The sequence below is a fragment of the Dermochelys coriacea genome, chromosome 6 (assembly GCF_009764565.3).
Source record: "Dermochelys coriacea isolate rDerCor1 chromosome 6, rDerCor1.pri.v4, whole genome shotgun sequence".
Lineage (NCBI taxonomy): Eukaryota > Metazoa > Chordata > Testudines > Dermochelyidae > Dermochelys > Dermochelys coriacea.
This window is the reverse complement of record NC_050073.1, coordinates 119,584,449-119,611,816: the sequence shown is the minus strand read 5'-3', so window position 1 is coordinate 119,611,816 and position 27,368 is coordinate 119,584,449. Positions and strand designations below refer to the sequence as shown.

The 27,368-nt window shown below is 43.5% G+C and overlaps 1 protein-coding gene across 3 annotated transcripts in view; it reads left to right on the top strand.

The window, feature by feature from the left end:
* Nucleotides 1–4,720: 4,720 nt before the first annotated feature.
* PELI2 (pellino E3 ubiquitin protein ligase family member 2) overlaps nt 4,721–27,368 on the top strand; it is a 138,871-nt gene continuing 116,223 nt past the window's right edge. The window contains exons 1-2 of one of the 3 annotated variants that reach the window (XM_043517648.1): nt 4,721–4,725; nt 19,656–19,742. In XM_043517648.1, the coding sequence (XP_043373583.1) occupies nt 19,666–19,742 (77 nt within the window). In that variant the 5' untranslated portion in view covers nt 4,721–4,725; nt 19,656–19,665. Of the gene's footprint in view, nt 4,726–19,549; nt 19,743–23,363; nt 23,399–27,368 lie in introns of those variants that run through there. The other 2 variants (XM_038406513.2, XM_043517649.1) reach the window with 2 other exon arrangements.

Below are 27,368 nucleotides of genomic sequence, written 5' to 3'. Positions count from 1 at the left end.
AGGGGGTAAAGAAGGGAGCAGAAATACATAAAAACACATGCTCTATATGCAAAAATATCTCTCTGCAGAATCTTTTTTACTAAACTTCCCCTGGTGAGTTATCAACAACTTTTTACATATTTGTGCAATACAGTAGCTACAAGGCAGGAATACATTCTCCAGTAACAGGTAATTCTCTTTCCCTGGTAACGTCGACAGTCGGATTTCAATGCAACGTGCAAGCAAACCAGCAAAGATTTCACACTGCAGGTATGGGAGGAAGCACAGTGAGTTATTCTTCATCCAGCCCAAGTCAAATGAAATGTAAGATGCACGTATAGGAACAGATTTTCAAAGGCACAAAGAACTTTTGGTGGGATTTGGGTACCCATCTGCCCAGGGTCTTTAAAGATCTTCTCCATACTATACACTTAGAACAAACAATGGTTACAGCCAACAGGCGAGTGTAGCATTTCAGTTCTTAGTAGAGAAGAGCCTTAGATGCAAGAGTTTGGGGTCTGCAGAGCGGGGAGAGGTTATTTGGATCCTAGAAATTGACTTAGCCCGTTGCAAAATTTGCACTTAATTCGTCTCCAGTATGTGAGTTAGCAGAAAATCATTAATCAAGTGATCTTCTCAAGTTTTCACCATCTGGGGCTGGAATGTCTCAGAAACACCTCTTAAGAGTCTGGTGCGGTTGCGAATTTGACGCTAAAATCAAGGCTAACCATCATCCTAAACCAGGGCTGACCCCTGCCTCCGCAGTCCACTGCTGACATTCACTGTTTTCTCATTTGCTTCAAAACAGGACCAGAGGCACATTGATAAATGGATTGAAATGTTTGGTGTCACTCTAGCTAACAGCATGGGCTTTGGTGCCCTGCACAGAGCGGCTGTTTGAAACCTTTTACAAGCATAGCAATAGGTCATCTCTGCCCCTTCCACGGCACCAGCAAATTGAGTGGGATAGTTTTTCTTCTTTCAGTAGTGGAAGCCACACCTCTGCCACAAAATGGGCTGGTGCATCAGTTATGCAGCACCAGCAAAACATGCTCGTCTAGACCTCTCTGCACTAATACAGGGAAGCAGCACGGTCCAGCAGATAGGCCACTGGGTTGGAATGTGGGAGACCTGGGTGAATCTATCCTTGGCTCTGGGCCTGACCCAGCACAGGACCTGAGGGAAGAGAATCAAAGGGGGCTGTAGGACATCCTGCAACATGGGGAAAAGCCAGGGGCGGCTTCCCTCCTCCAGCACAATTTAGAGCAGTCTCAAGGTGCATGCCAGTGGCTGCAGTGGGGCTCCAGACATTCTGCCATACTAGGAGCCACTCCCACCTGGGTATTCACCCATTCCAGAGGGCAGGAACAGCATGGAGCAGGCGGAAGGGGTGCCAATTTATGGCCTAGGACAGGGGTGGCCAACCTGAGCCTGAGAAGGAGCCAGAATTTACCAATGTACATTGCCAAAGACCCACAGTAATACGTCAGCAGCCCCCCCATCAGCTCCCTGACCCCGCTCCCAATGCCTCACACCCACCAGCAGCCCCACCGATCAGCACCTCCCCCTCCCTTCCCGCACCTCCCGATCAGCTGTTTCGTGGCATGCAGGAGACTCGAGGGGCGGGGGGGGGGGAGGAATGAGGACACAGCAGGTTGAAGGAAGAGGCAGGAAGGGGTGGAGTGGGGGCAGGGCCTGTGGCAGAGCCAGGGGTTGAGCTGTGAGCACCCCCTGGCACATTGGAAAGTTGGCACCTGTAGCTCCAGCCCCAGAGTCAGTGCCTATACAAGGAGCCGCATATTAACTTCTGAAGAATCACATGTGGCTCCAGAGCCACAAGTTGGCCACCCCTGGCCTAGGATCTCTGCTTCTTTAGAGCCACCTGCAATTTGTGACCCTCTTCAATCCCCCTGCATAGGAAGAGCACATTTCCATTAGAGAGACAGGCCATACCCATGATTATAAACTGAACTCTTACTCTTAGTGGGAAGTGGTGTTTTAGCAGGGAACACTAGCATTGTGTTGTGTTATACAGGAATGTGTCTGCAGAGGTTCTGTTTATTAGGAGGCTCTCTTGTGAAAAAAAAAAACATTTTTTTTACACGGAAAGTTTTTACAAGCTTGAATTTGGAAGCTTTCCCAGTTTGGGGGAAATAAAAATTCTAAATCTGTCCATGGAGCATTCCCAGAGGAATCTCAAGAACGTGGAAGCATTCTCCCATGAGTTAGTTTTGGAGTCTTTCTTAATGCTGCATTTAAAAAACTCCCCAAATGATGATAGTTCTGTGCCTACCCGTGTGTTTGAAACAAAGGGAAAGCCTGATCCTGAAATCAATAGGAGACTTTTTTTTTGGTGGAACATGGAACTCAGGATTTGGCCCTGTAAGTGGAAGAACAAATAGCAGGAAATATCAAACCTATAGTCTTCATAGCTGGCGGAGCACAAAATTAATGCCAGCAGCATAGCCTATTCCATGCACCGCAGTTTGTACACAAGTCTGTGCATTCACATGTCTCGCTTTTATAGCTGCTTTGTAGTGCAGCCCATTTGTTGGAATATGTAACCTGTTTCCTAGCTCTAATGTGATTGAAGCAAGCAAAGGTGTTTCCAATAAAATCAGAGAAAAGGACACGTCTGGCCAAGCTCCTCTATATTAAACCTTATGCAATATGTTAGCCCACGAGGGGTCATGTTATCTACTTTACTCCTTAATCCCTCAGGGAGATGATTAAGCGAAGTTTTACTTAACGGAAGGCTGTGGAAAATATTTTCTCCTTTCTCCATTAATTTCATAAAATCCAATAGAATGGCTGGGGTTTTCTGAGACCTGAAAAAGTATATTGTATTTTAATTAGGGCTGTCAAAATTAATTGTGATTCATCTCACGATTAAAAAAATTAATCGTGATTAATCGCACTGTTAAAACAATAATAGAATACAATTTATTTAAATATTTTTGGATGTTTTTCTACATTTTCAAATATATTGATTTCAATTACAACACAGAATACAAAGTCTATGGTGTTCACTCTATATTTATTTTTGTTTACAAGTATTTGCACTGTAAAAAAACAAAAGAAATAATTTTTTTCAATTCACCTAATAAAAGTACTGCAGTGCAATCTCTTTATCATGAAAGTTGAACTTAAAAATGTAGAATTGTGTAAAAAATAAATAAATAACTGCATTCAAAAATAAAACAATGTAAAATTTTAGAGCCTGCAAATCCACTCAGTCCTATTTCTTGGTCAGCCAATCACTCAGACAAACAAGTTTGTTTACATTTGCAGGAGATAATGCTGCCCTCTTCTTGTTTACAGTGCCACCTGAAAGTGAGAACAGGTGTTCTCATGGCACTGTTTTAGCTGGCATTGCAAGATATTTATGTGCCAGATACACTAAAGATTCATATGTCCCTTCATGCTTCAACCACCATTCCAGAGGACATGCATCCATGCTGATAACTGGTTCTGCTGAATAACGGTCCAAAGCAGTGCAGACCGATGCATGTTCATTTTCAACATCCGAGTCAGATGCCACCAGCAGAAGGTTGATTTTTTTTTTTGGTGGTTTGGGTTCTGTAGTTTCTGCATCTGAGTGTTGCTCTTTTAAGACTTCTGAAAGCATGCTCCACACCCTGTACCTTGGAAGGCACTTCAGATTCTTAAACCTTGGGTCAGGTGCTGTAGCTATCTTTAGAAATCTCAAATTGGTACCTTCGTTGCGTTTTGTCAAATCTGCAGTGAAAGTTTTCTTAAAATGAACAACATGTGCTGGGTCATCATCCGAGACTGCTATAACATGAAATATATGGCAGAATGCAGGTAAAACAGAGCAGGGGACATACAATTCTCCCCCAAGGACTTCAGTCACAAATTTAATTAATGCATTATTTTTTTAACAAGCGTCATCAGTATTGAAGCATGTCCTCTGGAATGGTGGCTGAATCATGAAGGGGCATATGAATGTTTAGCACATCTGGCATGGAAATACCTTGAAGTGCCAGCTACAAAAGTGCCATGCAAATGCCTGTTTCCACTTTCTGATGACATTGTAAATAAGATGAAGGCAGCATTATCTCTTGTAAATGTAAACAAACTTGTTTGAGCAATTGGCTGACCAAGAAGTAGGACTGAGTGGACTTGTAGGCTCTGAAGTTTTACATTGTTTAGTTTTTGAATTAAGTTATGTAACAAAAAAAATCTACATTTATAAGTTGCAGTTTCACAATAAAGAGATTGCACTACAGTATTTGTATGAGGTGAATTGAAAAATACTATTTTTTGTTTAACATTTTTACAGTGCAAATATTTGTAATTAAAAATAATATGCACTTTGATTTAATTTACCTCACAGAATACAATATATATGAAAATGTAGAAAAACATCCAAAATATTTAATACATTTCAATTGGTATTCTATTGTTTAACAGTGTGATTAAAACTGCGATTAATCGTGATTAATTTGTTTGAGCTAATTGCATGAATTAACTGCGATTAATCGACAGCCCTAACTGGAATTTTTCTTCTATAGAATAATGCAGCATGAAACAATCTTTAGTACAATATATTTCATACAAGCTGCAGCCCTGAAAACTTAAAGGAGTTAAAGAGAGTTAAGTAACAGTGGCAGAGAGCGGACTTGTGTCCAGGGACAGGAGGAAGGATTTGCTGTCCGCTGAAATCTGGGGAAAGATGGGAAGTCAATGAGGCAGAGAGACAAAGGAAGGCTCTGGTAGCAGCAGGTGCTGCAGAAGACAGGGCTTGGCACAAACACGAAGGGGTAGAGGAAACCTGGACTCAATGAGCATGGTGGCAAGCACAAAGAGATGAGAGAATGCTCAGGTCTGCCTCTGTTTGGGGAGAGAGGGACAAGAGGCAGTATTGTGAAAACTTCCCTTTGCCCATACAGTGACTTCTCTGCAGTTCTTTTCCTTTCGCTCTCACAGTACGTGCTGGTGGTTACTGCTTGGGGGAGGGCTGGCTAGTCCTCAACCATTTTCTAACATGATTTGACTGGCCATGGGTCAAACTGTGCTAGAACAGCTTTTGGAAACAGTTTTCAAACGCTGCTCTAGAGAGTATGCCAATAGGGTGTAGGACAGGGTGTATACACCCCGCACTGATGAGGAAGGTGCCAGAGATATCCTGTGTGCAAGGCGAGCTCGGCTCTGCTCCTCCAGCCCTTTCAATCATGTATGGTAGAGAGGATCCCCCTGAGCAGGGAACTGCTGGAGTGACTCCTGAAGCCACACGGGGAACTCCCATCCAGGAGATCTCGACCCACACCCTACGGGGAGTGCCGGGAACCCTCAGGGTAATACAGACAGAGTGAGCCCAATTCAGCAGCTCAGCCAGGTTTCCTTGAAAACTGCTATACAGATGGCCCTTAAGTAAGAAGTTCCTGTTGGCCATTTTCCCTCTGAGCTGACTCCAGGAAGAAGTTATTCTTGGGTGCATTGGGACATTTAACTTTCCTTTTGATCCTCTGTCAGAAGAGACTTAAGAAAGCCTGGAAAAGGCAGAGTCCCCCTTGAAAGAAATAAGAAATTTAGGTGTGTGTATATGCCACCCAGTGGAAATAACTGGGTGTGGCCAGGGACTCCCACCACTGGGAGAAAACTGATGGGGATTCTTTTACAGGATGCTTAAAAAGCTATAAAGATTCAAAGTTAATACACGATTAAAAAAGGCCAGGATCCACTGGCCCTTTTGCCACTGCTGTGTGCGGTACTGATCCAAAGCCTGCCGAAGTCACCGGTGAAATGCCTACTGGTTTCAATTGGAGCCGGATTTGGCCCTAGTGCATGTGTCTGATTGCATAGCAAACAAGGCAGAAATGCACTGATTTACAGCACAGGGGCTGACTCTGCAAAGAGAATCTCTTGAAACTTCCTTTGGAACAACAACTTAAATTCCACAGAATAGAATGAAATCTGCAGGACAACTTGCAGTCCGTCCAAAAGGAAGATTCATATTGCTCTGGCTGGCGCTCCCCCATCTCCAGAGGATTAGGAAAGCTGGTGAACTCTGTGGGAAAACTCGATACTTGTTGCAATCTTAGCAGTGGCTGTTCTCCAGGGCTCAGTGCTGAAATATCACCTCAGAACAATTGAGGGAAGAAGACTCAGTCTATCCTCTAATAGCAAATTAAACACAACTTTGTGGATTTGGTGGTTTGCTGCCAAGTGCCAAGACTGCGCTCTGTATTCATAGTTCATGACAGGATTACTCTCCAGTTTTTTGGCAGGCAGGAGTTCTCTGGCCTTAATTCTGCTTGTGTCAAATTAAAAACATAGCCACTGAATGGTCCATATTTACTAGTAGAATTTGCATAAGCGATTGCTCCTGCATATCGTTAAAACCCTAGATTTTCTGAGATGAATAGGCTGGGTTGATGTTGCATAAATATGGTAATTTAGAACTACTCATTTGGGCGGGGACCCACTCCTTTCCCTTTAAACAGTTTAACTGTGGAGGATGAACAGCCAACCTGACAGGTTTTTCACATGAGATTATGCTCTCCCATGAATATGAATTCCCTTGTGAGACTGATGGGCACTGATTCTCATAATGGAAGCTTTGCTTTGAGGAGATTTGTTTAAGCTGTCAGGTTTTTAAATGGATGGTTCCTTAAAATTTGTTTATACCTGTACTGAGCCTGGCATTTAAATGCCTGAGTGAAAAGGCTGAAAATAGCAAAGCAAAAGAGAAGGGATTTGAAGTGCTAAAGTTAGGAAAGATTTCCCCCACACTGGGTAGCAGGCAGGGATTGTGGGTCAGAAAAATAATCAAAGAGAATTTGTAGAAGAGATGCAATAGGAAAATTTCACCCTCATGTTTCTTGTAGAAAAATCACATCTGTTTAAACAACTCAGCTAGCCTTAGTCAAGTTATGGGTTTCCCCACTGCTAATAGCACTGGGGAATAGGTCAGGGAGGGTTCTGACTGCAGGGAAAGGTTGCATCTAGTCATCTTCCTCTTTACTGCTCTCATAGTTGACTGCAACTGATGCTAAAGATGACTGACTAGCCCAAAAGTGTCTTGACAAAGGAGAGAGTTGAGATAGAAAATACGTTCTCACTTCACTACCCTAGTCCCAAACACACTTGTGCCTGAAGGTTAATTTGTCTGTTTTTTAACTGTCCATTTTATTTCCATTCCTATGCCAAAATAGGCCATTCACAGTGAATCTAATATGTAATTCCCTCACTTTTAGAAACTCTTTTTATCTACATCAGTTATACGAAATGCCTAAATTAGCATAAAGCCCAAGATTTTCAGAAGTGACTAGTGAGTTTTACATACCTTATTTTTGTGCCCTGCTTGAGTTACTCTAAGGGGCCTAGTTTTCACAAAGTGCTGAGCACCCAGCCTCTGAAAATCAGGCCCTTTTAAAGGCCTCTGCAGTCAGGCAACCAAAATCATTAAACACTTTTGAAACTCTTGGCCAATTCTAACAATACATAGCAGATTCCAACCAAGGATCTCAGTGGTTGGGTGGAATTGATCTAATGACAGTCCCCAAATTACAAAGCTACAATAAGATTCTTGAATAGCCAGAATTCCACCATTTACCATCTTCATATAAATGAAAAAAACAGTTTAAAGTCTGAAAGGGCTTGATTTTCAGCTATGCAGCTCAAACTGAGTTCCATGGAAGTTCTGGACATTCACCATTTCTGAAAATTTGGAGTGGAATTTTCCTAAACTCTCAGTGATGGTCTAATTCTGTTCTTGTTAAGTCAAAACCCCCCACTGATTTCAATGGGAGTAGAGAGGCCAACACTGAATGATTTTGAAAATCCCACCCTTGATTTTTAAAGTAAAAGAATAGAAGGAAAAAAATCAGAAGTGGGAAGGAAAAGGGGGACACTATGTGAAAGGCTGGATGGACACATACCCCAGGCCTATCTTGAATATGGCTTGTGTGTGGCTTGCTGTGCTCACTTCACAATTCTCTCAGGATAGACTATTATCTGATTGGTTAAATTCACAGCAGCCAGTGTTTTGGGGGTAACAAAGAGAAAAGTGTGCAAACACCAAAATCATCTGAAAAAATGTGAATGGAGTGGACTTGTCATTTGGAGTCCAGTACAGCTGTCGCATTGTACTTCCCACCCACTTGCTGACAATGTTCCTTCGAACAGTAGAGCATTTGAAAACAGGAGGGGAAAAGAAAAAGCTTTGTCTGAGTGGCCTTGACAGTGCCAGTCATGTCCTGTGGGCAAAAAAGGGGGGGGGGAAACTGTGGCTGAGATGAAACCTTTAAGCACCACGTTCCTATTGATCCATTCATCAGCAGGAGACACAGGGGGAATGCACTGACAGCTGCTGCAAAGAGTGGACTTGAATTTTGCCGGGGGGAAGGATTTATCTGAAGTCCTCTGCTGCAAACTGTGCAGAGAAATCTGGAGTTAAAATATGAATAAATAACCAAAAAAACAACAACAACACTTGAATCTGCTTTAAAGTTTTTATGCAGTGTGAAACAAAGATATAAGAACCTGTTCCCAGTTTCCTTATCTTACCAGAAGCACTGCAGATACTCAGGAAAGAATGTTATACAGATATATTTCTGGTGGGGAGGAGCAAGACAAAAACACACACAAATATTTAAATACAGCTCCATTTTTAGTCAATGCCTTTTGCATAATTGGAGACTGTTTCTGTATGGTGAAAATTACCCCTGGCTGATGTCTTGATTTTGTTTGTTATAGTCTCCATATGCTTACTCCCCCTTCCCCCCCGCCAATTACTGATTGGATGCATATTTCAAATTTGAAGATTTATAAGCAGCAATTGCTTGGCGGAGGTCCCAGGTGGTGGTGGTGGAGCAGGTCATCAAGGTTTTGGCTGGCTGCAGATGAAATAAGAAAGCAGTTGAACTGCAGTGCATTGCTAATTAGTAGCAAGTTTGGTCGGTTTGAATGAGGAAGCTTGCAGAGGCTTTGTCCCCATCCGTTTCAAAAATAATGCTAACCAGATATAAAATAACTCATTTCTTACACAGGACCATCACATCCTGTACTTCCTAGTAAAGGTTTCAGCACATCCTTATCACTACCTATATTGTGTGCCTCGGAATAAGTGTTTAAAAGCATACATGAAAAACCAGTGGTCCTTCTCTATTTTTCTCTTGGTAACAATTGTAAGCAGGGAATATTAGAGACTAAGGCTAACTATTGCGTGTCATTCTGACTCTGAACATTTTTTGTACGTAGGACGTAACACACAATTAACTGAAAATAATTTTAGCCTATAATAAAATTTGCAGGTGAATGTAACTTCAGCTAGATGCATGGGCTTTCTCTCATCTGTTCTGCTTTTGAGGAGTCTTCACTATTAATCATTACTTAGGACCCTAGCCTGCACCATGGAAGTCTATGGGAGTTTTGTCTCTGACTTTAATTGGCACAGACTCAGTTCCTTATGGTCCAAATGTGGATTTATAAGATTGTTTAGCTTTCATGGAAAATTACCAGAAGCTCTGGTTTGACATCAGGATCTGAGCTGGGGTTGTTCTTAATGCTAAAAAGCAGCTGGCTATTTTCATTAACAAATGATTTTCCTTCCTTTCCATAACCCGAGAAACGGGCTTTCTATTTTTCAGTTAGATGTATGCTATATGTGGTCATTAAACCTTCCCTTTGCAATGAACCCATGATTTCCTTTAAGTATGGAAGGCTTTTCATCCATCTCATCTCTCCTCATGGTAGTAACAGAGATGTGCACATTCTCCTATATAAAAGTTTGCCTCATAATCTTTTCACAGCTTCTACTATTTTCATATAGAACCCTCATTAAGTTAATGTAACTAGTAATTCTCAAAAATGAATTTTATGCAACTTTTTTTTCTATCCGAAAGATAAGGGTTTCCCTTATTCTTGCAATAGAACTCCATTGTTTTGCTAATTAGGGGTGTGATCCAATAAGATACTGAGCACCTGCACCTCCTAATTATTTCAGTGGAAGTTGAGAGCATGCTGCATGTCATAGAGTCAACCAGAATTGGGGCCTTAAATCATTATCTTATTGCTATGAAATACAGTTTTGGCCATATATCTGCTAGACAGTGAAATAATGAAAACTCAGCAGCAGTCAAGATTTTATATGAGTGTTCCTTTCTGTTTATCAGACTAATGATTTAATAATTGACCAAACAGACTATGTATAGGGAAATTGACCATAAATAATTCCAAAAGCTCCCAGCCCTGAAGGAAACTAAGATAAGTAGTGACAAGACAACGGGGTCACTGTTATGGGAATTGCAGGCATCCATTCACCCAGTGGAGTAAATGTTTTGTTTCTGGTACTTCCCTGCCCATTTGTCTGTACCCATCTGACATCTCTTGTCATATACAAAGTCACTGTCCCAAAGAGCTGACAGTCTTTTTTATTCTGTGTTTGTGCAGTGCATAGCACAAGGGGTTCTGGTCCCTGATCGGGGCTCCTAGGTACTATGGTAATACAAATAACTAATACGAATGTAACTTGACACAAACTGACACAAAACCTGACTGTTAAAAGTGTCTTTTGAAGGCCGAATGCAGATTGCAAAGTATCAAATAAGACCCAGTGCTGCTTTGTCCTCTCTTCCCTAATGAGTAGGTGAGGACAAAGTGATCAACTGCTAGCTTTTATAGCTGATGAATGCAAACTCCTAAGTTATTTCTATTCATCCTTCAAGGAAGTTACTGGTTGAAGCAAATAAAATGGTGGCAGCTCTTTTATATTATACTGCACAATATATATACACACATAAAGATATATAATGAATCAATTGACCATTTCTCTTTCTTCTTAGGGTGTTAGACCATGGATGGCATTTGAATTACTCAATAGTCTTTCCATTTTAAATCAGTTTGAGGGCCCGATTCATGCAACCACCTAAGTATGTGATTAAAGATAAGCACATGCTTAAGTCCTTTCCTGAAACATAGCCCTGTTGATCTTCCTCAATTTAAAATAACTTCTTATCGCGATTTAAAATTAAATGCACTTCATCTTAGGGTGTGGGAGTTTTTATTTGGGAACATTGATTTTTAACACTTTTCTGAATATGTCTGGTATCTCCATCCCTTCCTTCCAATCTGCAATGTTGGCATAAACAGCTGCTTGTTATAAACCTAGAAGCAAACTCTCCATCGTCCCAGCAATACCGACAGCAAAGGACCACTGCCAAGATGATATGTAATTTTCAGTAACAAGGAACACTCTTCAACAGATTCCTTTCCCTACTTTGAAAAGTCACTCACAATCCTGAAGTTGAGACCACGAGATATTTAAAGTTCTTAACAATAATTGAATGCAGCTGTGAGACCATTACTACATTATTTCAACGGGGGAGTTGTATAGAAACACCAGAGACGTGTTGCTTGCTCCAGTTACAAGGAGGAATTTCTATAGCTGTAGAAAATAATTGTACTGTGATTTGATGCTGGAAACCGTGTAGGCCATTTAGACATGGAGTACATAACAACACAGCTTCGCCACAGAAAAGAAGATTAAAAATGTCGGAAGCAGAATTTCCTTAGAAATTTCCATGGGGAAATCGGCACTTTTAGAGAAAAGGCCCATCAGCCCCAGAAACGACTTGTGGCTCTCACACACACCTCACCTCTCCCTCTCTCTCTGCTTCCTAATCTGAGAGAGAGGAAATGGAATTTCAAGATTAAGAGACTATTATTCCAGCTCACCCTTTTCACAGCTCCAGCTCAGCAGGAGAGACAGCATCACATAAGTCATTGTCAAAACAACAAACGCATTTAAAAAGAAAAAAAAATGCATCAGTCCAATTGTGAGCACACATGCCCCTCAGGTTAGCTCATAGTCTTCTACCACAGGTATGAAAGTGGATGCCTTTATGTTCTCTTCTCAGCTAATCTAGCTCAGAACCCTGCCAATATGTCCCTCTTCTGCTGCTAATGCTTCAAACCAAAGACAGCCCCATGTTTCCCTTTGGACTCTTTCCAGGGCTGTAATTTAACACGGCTATGTAGGCTGCTATATATTATTTATTAATTGTATTACAATAGCATCTAGAAGCCCCGACCAAAATCTCTGGGTGCTAGGCACTATACAAACCCACAGAGACCTTCCCAAACAGTTTCCAATCCTAGCAGATAAGACAGACAAAGGGAGGGAGGGTAAACAGAGGCATAAGTAATGGAGTGATTTCTCCAAGGTCACACAATAGTTCATCAGCCAAGCCAGGTCTCCTGACTCTCAGTCCAATACCCCGTGCAAACACATGCAATCAGAGTCAACAAAGCAGTGGTCTTGGCTGTTGATAAGAGTGCTTGGCTGGAGAATGCTTGAAAAGTCTGTCAGTACTATCCCCTTACACCACAGGCCCCCCACAGGTAGGCATGCTGCTCCAGTACACTTGGAAGAGTCTGTCTTTCCAAACTGTTTTACTGGCATCCTCAAACAAAGCTTCCAAACCATGGGGAAGAAAAGCTACAGGTTCTGGGATGAAGGTGCCTGAAATGGGGTGGGAAGGGGCAGGGCTCTCTGTCAGCCAGCAGATCTGGCAGGGCATGGACAGAGTATACTGTATTCTCTTCAACAGCCAAGCAGTGCAGGGGTGCTGGAACAATTTGCATAGTGCAGGTGCCACTGAATCAAACTGTAAACTGCGTATATGATGGAAACCATATCAAACCAAGGGGTGCTGCTGCACTCCCAGCACCCTAGTTCCAGCACCTATGATGTAGTGAGCACACCAGTGTGTGCTGCCTGCGGGCGCATGGGGGGATTCTAGCTCAAATCCACCAGAATTCCTCCTTGGATCTCTGGCTGCTCCACAACCCCTCTGCACTCTTAGGAACAATTTTGACAAGATCTGCGGTTTTGTGGGAGCCAAAGCATTTTGTGGAGATGTAGAGGGTGCCACGAAGTTTTCATCAGGAAGAATTTTTTGATCCCGAAGCTTTCTGGTCACTTCTGAGATGCTGGAAACATGAATTGAAAGCTTTGGGTTTTCTATGTGAAACCGGCCATTTCAACACAATTATGTTTTGCAAAAACATTTGAATATTTGTTGCACTGCAGAACGAAAACAAAATTGCAACACCTTGAAAGTGGCCATGAAATGGAATTGTTGTTGTCTGATCAGCTCCCTGCACCCCTAACTCCCAATGTGCCTGAGTACTCTTCCCATGGTGGCATCTAGCCCATAAGATGAAGCTGTGAGAGGCAGGAGGGCCACTTGCCTGACTTACAGCACCCATATTTGACCCCAGCAGATACAAGATGTCAAGAGGCTTCCTTCTTTCCACTAACCAGCTCTCTAGGGGCCACAACTGTAGATACCTCACAGGTACCTAAACTCTCTGAATTTTTATCAGAAATATCATAAGGGAAGTGTATTTCTGCTTGCTCTTCTATCCATCCTCTCATCCCTAGATCAGTGCTCCTGTATGATTACATATTTTAAAAGGGGCTGTAGGGGGAGAATGCAAAATGCTCGTACACATTTGGGTGCTAAAAGAACTCTTAGTTGGAAAGTTTCAGAGTAGCAGCCGTGTTAGTCTGTATCCGCAAAAAGAAAAGGAGTACTTGTGGCACCTTGAGACTAACAAATTTATTTGAGCATAAGCTTTTGTGAGCTACAGCTCACTTCGAAGTGAGCTGTAGCTCACGAAAGCTTATGCTCAAATAAAATTGTTAGTCTCTAAGGTGCCACAAGTACTCCTTTTCGTAGTTGGAAAGACAGACCTGTTCCCAGTGAAGTGCAGGGGAATTTTGTTATTGTCTTAGTGGGAGTAGGACTGGGTTGAATTGTTTTGGAGCAGTTCTTGAGAGTTAAGCTAATTTTATTTAGATTATATAAAAGAGGAAGAGTTAATGCAAACTCCTGTTCACACTGGAGGTAAAGAGGGGAAATGTAGGAAGGCTTGAAGAGGATGCAGCTAGTATGTTGGAATTTTTCACATTGGTTTTTGATTTGTATTTTGTTTTCTCTGACAGTGACTTAGTGCCCAGCCTTCCTTGCTGTTTGTGTCAAGCGATAAAGAAGATAAATATATCTGTAATAATCCAGCTCTCTGTCTTTAATAAAATCTTGGCGTTTCCTCAAAGCCTATAAGAAATTCTGTAGCATTTCAAAATTGGCTGAATTTCCATTTTACCTTATCATTAGAAGCAACAGAAGAATATCATTGCCAGGGAAATTAATAGCCAGGTACAATTTCAGTGAAGGAAAACCAGATCTTTCACTAAGAGAACCAGAATTTAATTAACAACTATTTCAATGGAGTTTAAGCCATTCTGAGGCTTGATGCTGGAATGAGCTATTTGCAGGCCCAGGTGAAGCTTGTTGTGGAATCAAGGCCATAACAATCAGTGAACAGTTACGGTGACTTTTCTTCATATTCTTAGTATGTTCACAGTGGTGTAGGAACCAAATATTGTGTACATGAGACTTTCCAACTCCATTGCATTGATTTCAATCTAGCCTTGGTTGATTTTGTGCTTTTGTTAGGTATCAAACAAAGAGAAAATAAAATTAAGCTGAAATCTAATTGGATTTGTCAGGCAAACACTATACTGTAACAGACTAAGGTACTCGCAAAAAGAAAAGGAGTACTTGTGGCACCTTAGAGACTAACAAATTTATTTGAGCATAACGTTTCGTGAGCTACAGCTCACTTCATAGGATGCATTTGGTGGAAAATACAGAGGGGAGATTGATATACACACACAGAGAACATGAAACAATGGGTTTATCATACACACTGTAAGGAGAGTGATGATAAACCCATTGTTTCATGTTCTCTGTGTGTGTATATCAATCTCCCCTCTGTATTTTCCACCAAATGCATCCGATGAAGTGAGCTGTAGCTCACGAAAGCTTATGCTCTAATAAATTTGTTAGTCTCTAAGGTGCCACAAGTACTCCTTTTCTTTTTGCGAATACAGACTAACACGGCTGCTACTCTGAAGCTGTAAGGAGAGTGATCACTTAAGATGAGCCATCACCAGCACGGGGGGGGGGGGAAGAGGGAGGAAAACCTTTCATGGTGACAAGCAAGGTAGGCTATTTCCAGCAGTTAACAAGAAAATCTGAGGAACAGTGCGGGGTGGGGTGGGGTGGGGGGGGGGAGAAATAACATGGGGAAATAGTTTTACTTTGTGTAATGACTCATCATTCCCAGTCTCTATTCAAGCCTAAATTAATTGTATCCAGTTTGCAAATTAATTCCAATTCCGCAATTCGCAAATTAATTCCAATCTGTGCGAGTTTTTTCATGAAGTTGACAGATTTCCACTCTATACGGCTAAATTCAGTGCCTTGCATAATGACAGGTTTCAGAGTAGCAGCTGTGTTAGTCTGTATTCGCAAAAAGAAAAGGACTACAATACCCACCTGCTGAAGTGAAGAAACAGATTGACAGAGCCAGAAGAGTACCCAGAAGTCACCTACTACAGGACAGGCCCAACAAAGAAAATAACAGAACGCCACTAGCCATCACCTTCAGCCCCCAACTAAAACCTCTCCAATGCATCGTCAAGGATCTACAACCCATCCTGAAAGACGACCCATCGCTCTCACAGATCTTGGGAGACAGGCCAGTCCTTGCTTACAGACAGCCCCCCATCCTGAAGCAAATACTCACCAGCAACCACACACCACACAACAGAACCACTAACCCAGGAACCTATCCTTGCAACAAAGCCCGTTGCCAACTCTGTCCACATATCTATTCAGGGGACACCATCATAGGGCCTAATCACATCAGCCACACTATCAGAGGCTCGTTCACCTGAATATCTACCAATGTCATATATGCCATCATGTGCCAGCAATGCCCCCTCTGCCATGTACATTGGTCAAACTGGACAGTCTCTACGTAAAAGAATAAATGGACACAAATCAAATGTCAAGAATTGTAACATTCAAAAACCAGTCGGAGAACACTTCAATCTCTCCGGTCTCTCGATTACAGAACTGAGGGTGGCTATCCTTCAACAAAAAAACTTCAAAAACAGACTCCAACGAGAGACTGCTGAATTGGAATTAATTTGCAAACTGGATACAATTAATTTAGGCTTGAATAGAGACTGGGAATGGATGAGTCATTACACAAAGTAAAACTATTTCCCCATGTTATTTCTCCCCCCCACCCCACCCCCTACTGTTCCTCAGATGTTCTTGTTAACTGCTGGAAATGGCTCACCTTGCTTGTCACCATGAAAGGTTTTCCTCCTTCCCCCCCCCCCACTGCTGGTGATGGCTCATCTTAAGTGATCACTCTCCTTACAGTGTGTATGATAAAACCCATTGTTTCATGTTCTTTGTGTGTGTATATAAATCTCCCCTCTGTATTTTCCACCAAATACATCCGATGAAGTGAGCTGTAGCTCACGAAAGCTTATGCTCAAATAAATTTGTTAGTTTCTAGGGTGCCACAAATACTCCTTTTCTTTTTGCGAATACAGACTAACACGGCTGCTACTCTGAGACTAAGGTACCATGTACTTATGCAGCAGGAAATAAAAGTCTTTAGAAATAATTGTAAAAAGTATTGGCTTATTTTTCTTCTTCGGTTTCCATTCTTGTGTGAGTGCAGCTAATTGCCTATGATATTAGCTCTGAACTCATTTTGCGCACAAACAACCTGTGTTTGTTCATGCACATCATATAGCTGCTCACCCAAAACTATAGGTGTATGGTCTTCGTAGCTGAAAAAGGAGTGAGTAAAATAAAATAAAATGGAAGCCATCATGAGACTGGCTGAAAAATCTGACTCACTGGGCTTAATTCTCAAGTATGGCCAAGCTCTGATTGGTGCAGGACCCAAGGTGGGGATGGGACAAATATGACCTTATACCACCTTTATGCTCCCCAGATCCTGCAGCTGACTGGGCCACCCAACACTTGTCAGAGCAGCGTCAGAGTTGGTCTAATGTCCACTGGCTGGTGGTGGCTCCTTAAGGGCTTATTACAGCAGCCAGGGATTTCTGGAGTGCTGCAGTGTTTTAGCTATGCCCTCTTCTGCCCTGGCACTCTCTACATGGTGGGAACCTCAGTGGGTTGTTTAAGGCAGCTTGGCATTCCTTTTGCATCACTGGAGATATGCAAAAGAGTCATAGCAGGAGCCATGATCTGGTGTAGTAAGGTTCACTTATTTATACTAATGACCTACTGTGCTATAACCCCTCTAGCTTTTAGTAATGTGGCTCCTCTTTAACCATGATTTTCAAAATTCCCCACCATCCAACCGTAAATTCCCTCCCCAGGATTTCACCATTGTCTTTGGAGAGGCCTCCTGCAGACTACAGAATAGTTGCAATGCTCCTTTCCCGGAAAGGCAGAAGAAATGGACAGCATCCATTCCTATTGCCTGCAGTGGGACTCATTTGTAATCTGATCACTGGCTTTTATGCAAGACATTTTTTAAAAAAAAGAAAGTTTGAAGGTATTAAAAAAACACCCCAAAACCCAACTCCCTAAAGAGAAAAAACTCAGAAGCTCAGGATCATTGTAACGTCCGCACAAAATGTCTGCAAAGTGGAAACATGGACTTTTAAACAGTTTTTCTTTAAACTGCCCTTTAATTTTTTTTAAGCATAAAACAAGAGCTGCTTGAAGAACAAAAGCATGGGATGCTTTTTAAGCTTTTAGAAGATGAAACCAAGCATAAGTGGCTAGAAATGTGGACTTTAAAGTTGCTGATAAATAAAATCCTGAATAGTGTTTCCTTCATCCCACCACAAAACACAACAATAAAAAGACTCTTTGGGGAAAATCTCATAGGTGCCAGTGATAACATTTAGAAAATTAAAGGCAAGGAACATTGGCTTATTCATTAATTTATCCACCCAGTGAGTGTCCAGCCAAATGCATGCTACTGAGTAATGTCCTGTGCAGTGCAGTGAATATGGTGCAGTGAATATGGTCAGTGTGACCTGTTTTCCTGCTGTAATATCATCATTACTGCTGTCCTTAATGTGCACACTTCTTGGGAAGCAGGGGGAGGGGGTAGTAAAGAGGGAAGTTTTAAAAGAAAGTTGTTACTACTCATGAAACAGAATGAAAATGTTGAATGTGCTTCTGTTCATGGATGGCCCCCTAATGTAATGGATTTGTTCTTGACAGTTTTGGAGGATTCCGTTGTTGGTCTTGAATGCTTCTAGCTGAGAGCTCCCACCTTTAAACAGCTCCAGGCCGTGCTTGCAGGGGTGCGAGGGACTGAGATTCAGAATCTGAATGTAGTGGCTCAGACCCCTCTCTGTTAGAAAACAGGAATAAATAAAAAATGGACAGAACTAGTTATACCCCCTAGTGCTAATGCTGGCTGTCTAAGTTTCAGAAGAGGGGAGCTCTTCTGTTCTCCAGCACTTGCAAAAAACAGGCATGCAGCTAGTGATCTAGCTGGGTGGCTGTGCTGGTCACCTGAATTCCCCACTCTGGGTTGTGATGATGGTAAACTGGAATCCCTGCTTTGAAAGAATAATCTAAAACCTCTTGCTCTGGTTAGCTATGCCAGCAATCAGAATTCCTGCTCCAGATCACTTTTGCACCTGAAATGTAGCATTCCCTGTTCTGTGTAGTTGCCCTAGCAATATAGACCCCCCACTGCGGATATTTGCACCATCAATCTACAAGTCACATGGATGGGCTGTTGCTCATATGGACTCCTGCCCAGATTGGTTGGGCTGGCGATCTGGGAGCCGTGCTCTGGCTGCTCTAGAAGCCACCACTCTGACTGGACAGGCAGGTGTCAGTGATCTATAGCCCATTGCTAGGTGTGATGTAGTTGCTGGGGGCCTAGAACCTCAGCTCTGGCGTGGGCTGGGGGGGACACTGACCTCGAACTGCTGCTGTGGCGTGCGGTGGAAAGGGAAGGCGGACCGGGGACCCCCGTTCTGGTGTGGGGGAAGAGGACACTGATCTAGAACACCGGCTGGGGTGCGTTGTGCCTAGGATGCCGAGCTGGAGCCCCCGCTCTGACGGGTTGGGGCTTGGGAGAGGCGCCAGTCTAGAGCCCTTGCTCTGGCACGGGCGGAGGGCATAGCGATCCAGGTCACCCTGGCGTGGAGCACAGCGCCTGCCAGTCTCAAACCCACGCCCCGGGTAGGTGGGGTGCTGAGGGGGGCGGGGGTTGATCTAGAACTCAACTCCAGCGTCAGGCGGACCCGACTGCCGCCCGCGAACCCGCCGCCTATGCGCCGCCGAGCTAGAGCCCCGCCAACCTGGCTGGCGGGGCTCTAGAACCTCGCCGGTACGCGCGGCCGATCTAGAACCCCGCGCTCCGGAGGCCGGAGCTCGAGCCCCGTTCGTCCCCGCTGCGAGCGGCAGTGGGACCGGGCGGGCGGGCAGGCAGGGGAGGGTCGGCTGAAGCCGGCGGCCCCTTTAAGAGCTGCCCCGTCTCCTTACTCTATGTTTACATAACAGAGCGGGCTGTACCACTGCGGTCCCCGGCGGGAGGGGAGGGGGGAAGCATCCCCCCGCCCACGGGCAGCGCATGGGTGGGGGGAGGCGACGGGGAGCTGGGCCGGCCACAAAGCGGCACCTCCCCCCGCCGCCTGATGCGAGTTGGTATCTTCCCGCTCCCCTTCGGCTTTAGTGGCTGCTGTCGGGCGCTCGCGGGCGCAGTGCGGGGCCCGCTCCGGACTCCCCTCATCCCCTGCCGATGGGACTGTAGCGGGCGGGCGGGAGGGCGAGCGGCGGCCCCATGTTTTCCCCCAGCCAGGAGGAGCACTGCGCCCCCAACAAGGAGCCCGTCAAGTACGGGGAGCTGGTGGTGCTGGGGTGAGTGAGTGAGTGAGTGAGTGGGGGGGGGGTCGCCTCCCGAGGGGGGGCGGCGCAGTGAGCGGGGAGGGATCCTGAGGGGAGAAAGGCGAGGAAGTGGCTGAGGCGGGGGTCGGATGCTGAGGGGCAGCTGGGTGGGCGAGCTGAGGGGGGGGGGGAATCGCGGAGTGGGGGAGCGGGCGCGCGCGCGGGGCTGGGGGGGGAGTGATCTAGTGCAGTGGGGGGGGGGTCAAACTCCCCAGGGAGGGAATCTGTGAGTGGGGGGGGGGGAATGAGGGTCAGGTCCCTGTGAGGACGCTGAGGAGGCTCGCGATCCTGAGGGGGGGGGGAATTCCCCCTTCGCCCCCCCCACCCCCGCCCTCCGTGGGATGGCGCAGGGATCTTTGTCTCCTGTTGGGCTGTGAAGGTGAAAGTCTAGGGGGCAGGAAGCTTCCCCCGTCCCCGTGCCCCAGCTCTGGGCTGCTCGTGGAGGGTCTGGGGCGGGGGGAGCATCCCGCGTCCCCTGGCAGTGGGGGGAGTTGGATGTGCGGGTGAGGGGGACGCTTCCCGGCTCGCCGGGGGATGATCTCTACGGGCAGGGCCGGGCCGGGCTGGCTCTTGTGTTGCCCTGGTGTTGCTGCTGGGCTGGTGCATTGCCTCTTCCTGCTGCGGATCTGAGGCACAACTTCCATTGCAAAAAGAAAAGGAGGACTTGTGGCACCTTAGAGACTAACAAATTTATTAGAGCATAAGCTTTCGTGAGCTACAGCTCACTTCATCTCCAATAAATTTGTTAGTCTCTAAGGTGCCACAAGTACTCCTTTTCTTTTTGCGAATACAGGCTAACACGGCTGCTACTCTGAAAACTTCCATTGCGTGTGTGTGTGTAAGTAAGTGATCCGTGCCCCCGCGTAACTAAAGCGCATGCCATTGGGTGTGTGTGTGTGTGTGTGTGTGTGTGTAAGTAAGTGATCCGTGCCCCCGTGTAACTAAAGCGCATGCCATTGCGTGTGTGTGTGTGTGTGTGTGTGTGTAAGTAAGTGATCCTAGATGATCTCCTGAGGTCCCTTCCAACCCTGATATTCTATGATTCTATGATTCTAAAGATCCGTGCCCCCGCGTAACTAAAGCGCATGCCATTGGGGGTGTGTGTGTGTGTGTGTGTAAGTAAGTGATCCGTGCCCCCGCGTAACTAAAGCGCATGCCATTGGGGGTGTGTGTGTGTGTGTGTGTAAGTAAGTGATCCGTGCCCCCGCGTAACTAAAGCGCATGCAGTTCCCCAGGAGCTGGCAGCCTCTCAGTCTGTCGGTCTGTCTCCCATTAGCCTAATGCGGATTTGTGGGACGGATTTACCCTTCCAGCTTGGCTCAGGCAAGGGCCTGCTATGGATGGTTAGGGATCATGATTGAGCTGGTTCCATGGACCCTGTTTCTCAGGGGAGCTGGCCGCGCTGTGCTGAGCTTTGGGGCCTGCACTGCTGGGCAGGTAGCAGCATGTTTGTGTCCCCATGGTACTGGAGCTGCTGTAGATGGCACCCGAGCAAAGCTAGATCTCCCTCAGCAAACATGCAAAGTTCTGAAGCATGCAGCATGACGAGTGCAAAGATACACACTCCCACACCAAAGTTCCTAAACATTGATTGTGGACAGGTTTCAGAGTAGCAGCCGTGATGAAGTGAGCTGTAGCTCACGAAAGCTTATGCTCTAATAAATTTATTAGTCTCTAAGGTGCCACAAGTACTCCTTTTCTTTTTATTGATTATGGAGTGTGTGAAGAGATCCTGTTTACCTTTCTCTGTGCAATCTGCAGTTTGTAAGTGGAGATTGCCTGTAATCATTACATTTCAACAATTAACACTTCATCTGCTTAGATTTTCTAGTGGCATCTTTGTTCATATGATAGACATTGTCCCTCCCTTCCAGATTGCAGGGGAGATGATGAAATTAGGGGAGGAGGAAGAGGCATTTACTTACATTCAGATTCATAGAGGAAATGTTTATTTTTTCAGCTTGATATGGATCTTAAATAATCCGCTTGGTATTAATGTTCCTGCCCTGCTGTTAGAGCTTGAAGCTTTTCTGTTGAACATCATAGAAGCTGCTGATGAACATAAGGCATGTAAGCCTTGCTCGCTGAGCGCCCCAGAGAACCCTGTAAGATGCATAAGTTTACAGTTATCAAAATTAAATGCATGTTCAGCAAAGGGGGAACATTTTTAGCAAATAAATACATAAAGCTTTAAAACTGACCATGAGGCAGAGTTCCTGAACAATTAAAGAATTACTGTATTAATAACTTGCCTCCCCCACTACAAATATGTTAAATGCTTACTAGAATGAAGTAGAAAGCCTTAATCATTTTTACACTAACTATCGCTTATGAAAAGATGTTCTGTTTTGCAAAGCAATTAATTGGATTTTAAAATCCAACAGAAAGGAAAAGCCTTTTAATCTCGCTCTTGTAAGCGTCTGTATGTCCTATGGGGTGGTTTTTAAAGTGACACGAAATGTGTGTATGGCAACAAGAATAATATAGCAAGACATAGTTACTATGGAGTGGAGTTCAACTACTGCTGTAAATGCAATTACTAATCTCTGAAAAGTGTAAATTGTAGAAAAGCTGTTTATTTCAGCAGCTTCAGTTGGAAAAATTCTTGTCTAGCTGTTAAGAGCAGGAAAAGGTATACTGGTAGTGGTGGTGTGGTGAGAATGGAGGATAACTTTAGCTGTGAAACAGTTTGTGTCTCTCACTGTAGAACCATAGTGCAATGTTAAATCTTTAATTTAATTATATTGTATGAATTGATGATGTGCTACAGATGCTTTTGTGTTCAGCTGGAAACACATTCCCCTTTCTGCTGCTTTTCTATATTTAGCAGTATTTGAGGAGTGCATAAGTGTAAAACATTTGGCTCTGAACTTAATTCGGTAGATTCTGTTCTGCTTTTTAAATAATAGAATGGGATGATCTTATTGATTGATATAAGCAAATGTCTCCTTCTTTAGTGCCATGCATTTATATTTAATATGAAACTTGTAGTAATGAGATTTTCAGTAAACATAAAATTGGGTTGAATAGGTTAGGACACATCCTGTTTTCTGCTTTCCAAATGTTCTGAGGTGTTTCTGTACAAACTGAACATTCTTATGCCCTTTTTACAAGATTCTAATGTCTGTGCAATACATTGATTCGAATGTAACAAGGGCCTGTCCACACAACAGAATTTACTCAGGTGGGTAACTCTTCTAATGTGGTAGTGCCTCAGTTGTGTCTTGGCATGTTTAGATTTGCCTTTGTTGACTACATCAAACCATGTTAAAACACATTAATGTTATTTAGTAGACTAATGGTGTGGGGATGGGACAAAGCTAGGAAACAAAATTACTCCATTGTGTACATCTTCCATTTTGTCAGAATTAGAGTTTAAGGCACTAAATTATGAATATATAATATGCTGCATACCCATCTCACCCCCCCTCAAATTGAGAACACTTGCTCGCTATAAGTAGTGCCATAAATAGTATAAAGCTGTATTTTCTTTTTTTTCCCCATCACAGTGCTGAATCACTGCTGGGAACTCTCAGAACAGTTTGAACATCTGTTCAGCATTCTGAAAAAGTAGGCAGAATAACCTTTGAATTTTCCTATTCCCTTTGTATGAAACGGAAGAATTCTTGGTAACAAGGTTTTGAATGAGATAACCTAATCCTCCAAAAATGAGATTTATATTAACACCTCCAAATGACAAAAGTCAAGTATCAGAAGTGTAACTCTCCTTGTGGCAATTGCTTAATTAAGAGTAATAAAATGACCTGTTTAACAGGTAGAATCTTAAATATTCTTTTGGTTTTAATGGTTACAATGCTATTTAAATAGCTTAAATAGAAAAAATTGATGTTATGAATATTGGGTCAGACCTATGGGCCATCTAGTCCAGTATCATGTATCTGACAGTGGTCGGTGCCAGATGCTTCAGAGGGAATAAAAAAAAAAACAGGGCAATTTCATGTGATCCATCAGTTGTTAGCCAGTTGTGTTTTCAGAGGTTTAGGGACATCCAGAACATGGAGTTGCACGTCCCTGACCATCTTGGCTAGTAGCCATTGATGGACCTATCTTCCATTAACTTATCTAATGCTTTTTTGAACTCAGTTATATTTTTGGCCTTCACAGCATCACCTGGCAATGAGTTCCTCAGGCTGGTTAACTTTCTTCATTCATGAATGCTCTAAGACTGGTTTAAATTAGGTGACCATAAATTGATGTTGTGTAGTGAAGCTAACTTGCTCTGCAAACAATTGCAAATAATCCTTATATTAAGAAAATAAATTTCCCCACCCCCACCTCTGCTCACCTTACATTTAATAGTGTTATGAACTAGTGTTCTACATATGAATTAAAACTAACAATCAAAGACAAATATTCCACTGGGAAAACTATACGTAATGCCAAAAGTTGAACGTTATCAGAGACTGTACCTAGTGATATCTGTGATTCCTTGTCAGCATGTTAATGTGATCATGGGGTAAGCCTTTGCGGGGGAGGGATAGCTGAGTGGTTTGAGCATTGGCATGCTAAACTCAGGGTTGTGAGTTCAATCCTTGAGGGGGCCATTTAGGGATCTGGGCCAAAAATTGCAGATTGGTCCTGCTTTGAGCAGAGGGTTGGACTAGATCACCTGAGGTCCCTTCCAACCCTGATATTCTATGATTCTAAGTCACTTGGATCAAGTCACCCCTTAACCGTCTCTTTGGTAAACTAAATAGATTGAGCTCCTAGAGTCTCTCACTATAAGGCATGTATTGTAATCCTTTAATCATTCTCATCGCTCTTCTCTGAACCCTCTCCAATTTATTAACATCCTTGTTGAATTGTGGATGCCAGAGCCAGTGCCAGATACAAGTAATATAATCTCCTAACTTCTACTTGATATTCTCCTGTTTATATATCCAAGGTTCACATTAGCCCCTTTAAGAAAAGGAGTACTTGTGGCACCTTAGAGACTAACAAATTTATTAGAGCATAAGCTTTCGTGAGCTACAGTGAGCTGTAGCTCACGAAAGCTTATGCTCTAATAAATTTGTTAGTCTCTAAGGTGCCACAAGTACTCCTTTTCTTTTTGCGAATACAGACTAACACGGCTGCTACTCTGAAACCTGTCAAATTAGCCCCTTTGTCCACAGCATTGCACTGGGAGCTCATGTTCAACTGGTTATTCACCATGATCCCCATGTCTTTTTTTCAATCACGTTTTTCAGGACAGAGCCCCTCATCCTGTAAGTAAGGCCCGTGTTTTTTGTTCATAGACCTAAGTTAACTCTTTGCAGATTATATATAAAACTTGTTACAGCTGTTGTTTCAGGCATTGGCCTACACTTCTTTCGTGTCTTAATAGTGCTTTCCATCAGTAGTTCTCAAAGAACTTTATAGAGAAGCTAAGTATTATTATCCCCATTTTATAGTTGTGGAAAATGAGGCAGAGAGAAGACGTGACTTGTTCAAGGTTACCCCGTAGGTGACTGGTAAAACCAGGAATAGGCAGCAGGTTTAAAACAAACAAAAGGAAGTACTTCTTCACACAATGCACAGTCAGCCTGTGGAACTCGCTACCAGGGGCTTTTGTGAAGGCCAAAACTATAGCAGGTTTCAAAAAAGAGCTAGGTAAGTTCATGGAGAATAGGTCCATGAATGGCTATTAGCCAGGATAGTCAGGTCTGCAGCCCCATGTCCTTGGTAGGCATGTAAAGATTGTTTAAAAAGTTTACTGTTTAAATGATTAAAAATATTTCATTTAAATGGTAAATCGATTAAAGGGCCGGTCCCACGGCGGTGTGGCTGGGGTGGTGCTGCTTCGGTGGCCTCTCCGGGTGGTGTGGGGCCGGCTGGGGCCATTCTGGGTGGCATGGGGGTTAGTGGTTAAGGAGGGTTAACCAGTAAGCCTAATGCTTACTGGTTAACCTTTTACATACCTATCTCTAGGTCAGTGGCTCTCAACCATGTACGTGAGGCTACACAGGTCTTCTGGGGACTACTCAACTCATTTAGATCAGTGTTTATCAACCTGGGGATTGTGGAATGGGTTTAGAGGAGCCGCAAGTGCAGGGCAGTGCTAGGGAGTAGGAAGCAGGGCAATTGTCCAGGGCCCCATGCCACAGAGGGCCTTGCGAAGCTAAGTTACATGTTTCAGCCCTGGGTGGCAGGGCTTGGGCTTCAGACAAGTATCACAATGGAACGTAAGTACAATATTCCAATCGATTTATTTTATAATTATATGGCAAAAATGAGAAAGAAAGCAATTTTTCAGTAATAGTGTGCTGTGACACTTTTGTGTGTTTGTCTGATTTTGTAAGCAAGTATTTAAGTAAGGTGAAACTTGGGGAATACAAGACAAATCCGACTTCTGAAAGGGGTACCGTAGTTTGGAAAGATTGAGAAACACTGCTCTAGGTGTCCCTAATCTCTGATTGCCAGAAGCTAGGAATGGATGACCAGGTATGGATCACTCGATTGCCTGTTCTGTTCATTCCCTCCAAAGCACCTGGCATTGGCTACTGTCGGAAGACAGGATACTGGGTTAGATGGACCATTGGTTTGACCAAGTATGGCTGTCCTTATGTTCTTGTGTCATTTTCAGGAATAGAACCCAGGTCTCCTGAGTCCCAGTCAACATGCTATCCACTAGACTACATAGCCTCCAAACTCCTCTTTACAACCAGGAGGGCTGGGTACTTAATAAAAAATGGTTTTGAGCATAAATGTTTGGCAAGTGGTGGATTCTGCAGCAAATGTTGTGACCACGGGCTGCGTGGGACCTTGTTATTAGTTAAAACTTCAGCCTCATCGGGTGTTGTGTGATGCTTTTTTGCTTCATCGCTTGACTCTTTATATCCACTTTTCACCTCTGTAGAACAGAATATATGGCATAGATGCCTTTCCTGAAACTTAGTATTCGAGCAGCTCAGGTTCTGCTATCAGGTCTCATTTAATAGATCACCCTAGGTTTCACATAACCATTCTCTGGCAAATGTCATGGTGGTCAATGGCTTCAACGTGTTTTACTTATTGCTTACTGTATTGGTGAAGAGAAGAGCGTACATAGTTGGTTTGTTCAAAAGTCATAGCTGGAAGGACTCAGTTCTGCAGATTTTCTTTTATTTGTTACTAGCAGTAGGGTCATTGAGATCTTTGTGGGTGGGCACTTCATGGAAATAGTTTATTATGTGGAGGCATGTTCCATAAACTATACAGGTTAAGAAGACATGGTCCTTGTCCTCTCAAAAGCTTTCAGTGGAATTACACTCAGATACCATAGTGGTGGGCATGATACCTAAATAGAACTCTAGACATGATGCAACAAAGTGTGTTGTAAAACAGTAGGGAGTGGTTAAAGGAAGGATGACAGTTGCAGCAATAAGACTACATAGTTACTTAGCAAAAGCTAGCATGTAGCATGATAGAGCAAAAGTTTATTTTTTTAAACTTAGTATAAACAAAATATAGTTTTAACTTGGTTCTTGTAGGTATCATAGGAATAGGACAGAATTTTGCTGTATGCCTTGTTTTTTGGCTCTTAGAACCTTGGTCTGTGCCTAACAGCTAACCTTATTTATTGCATTGCCACATCAGTATTAAATCCCAGCTAGTGAC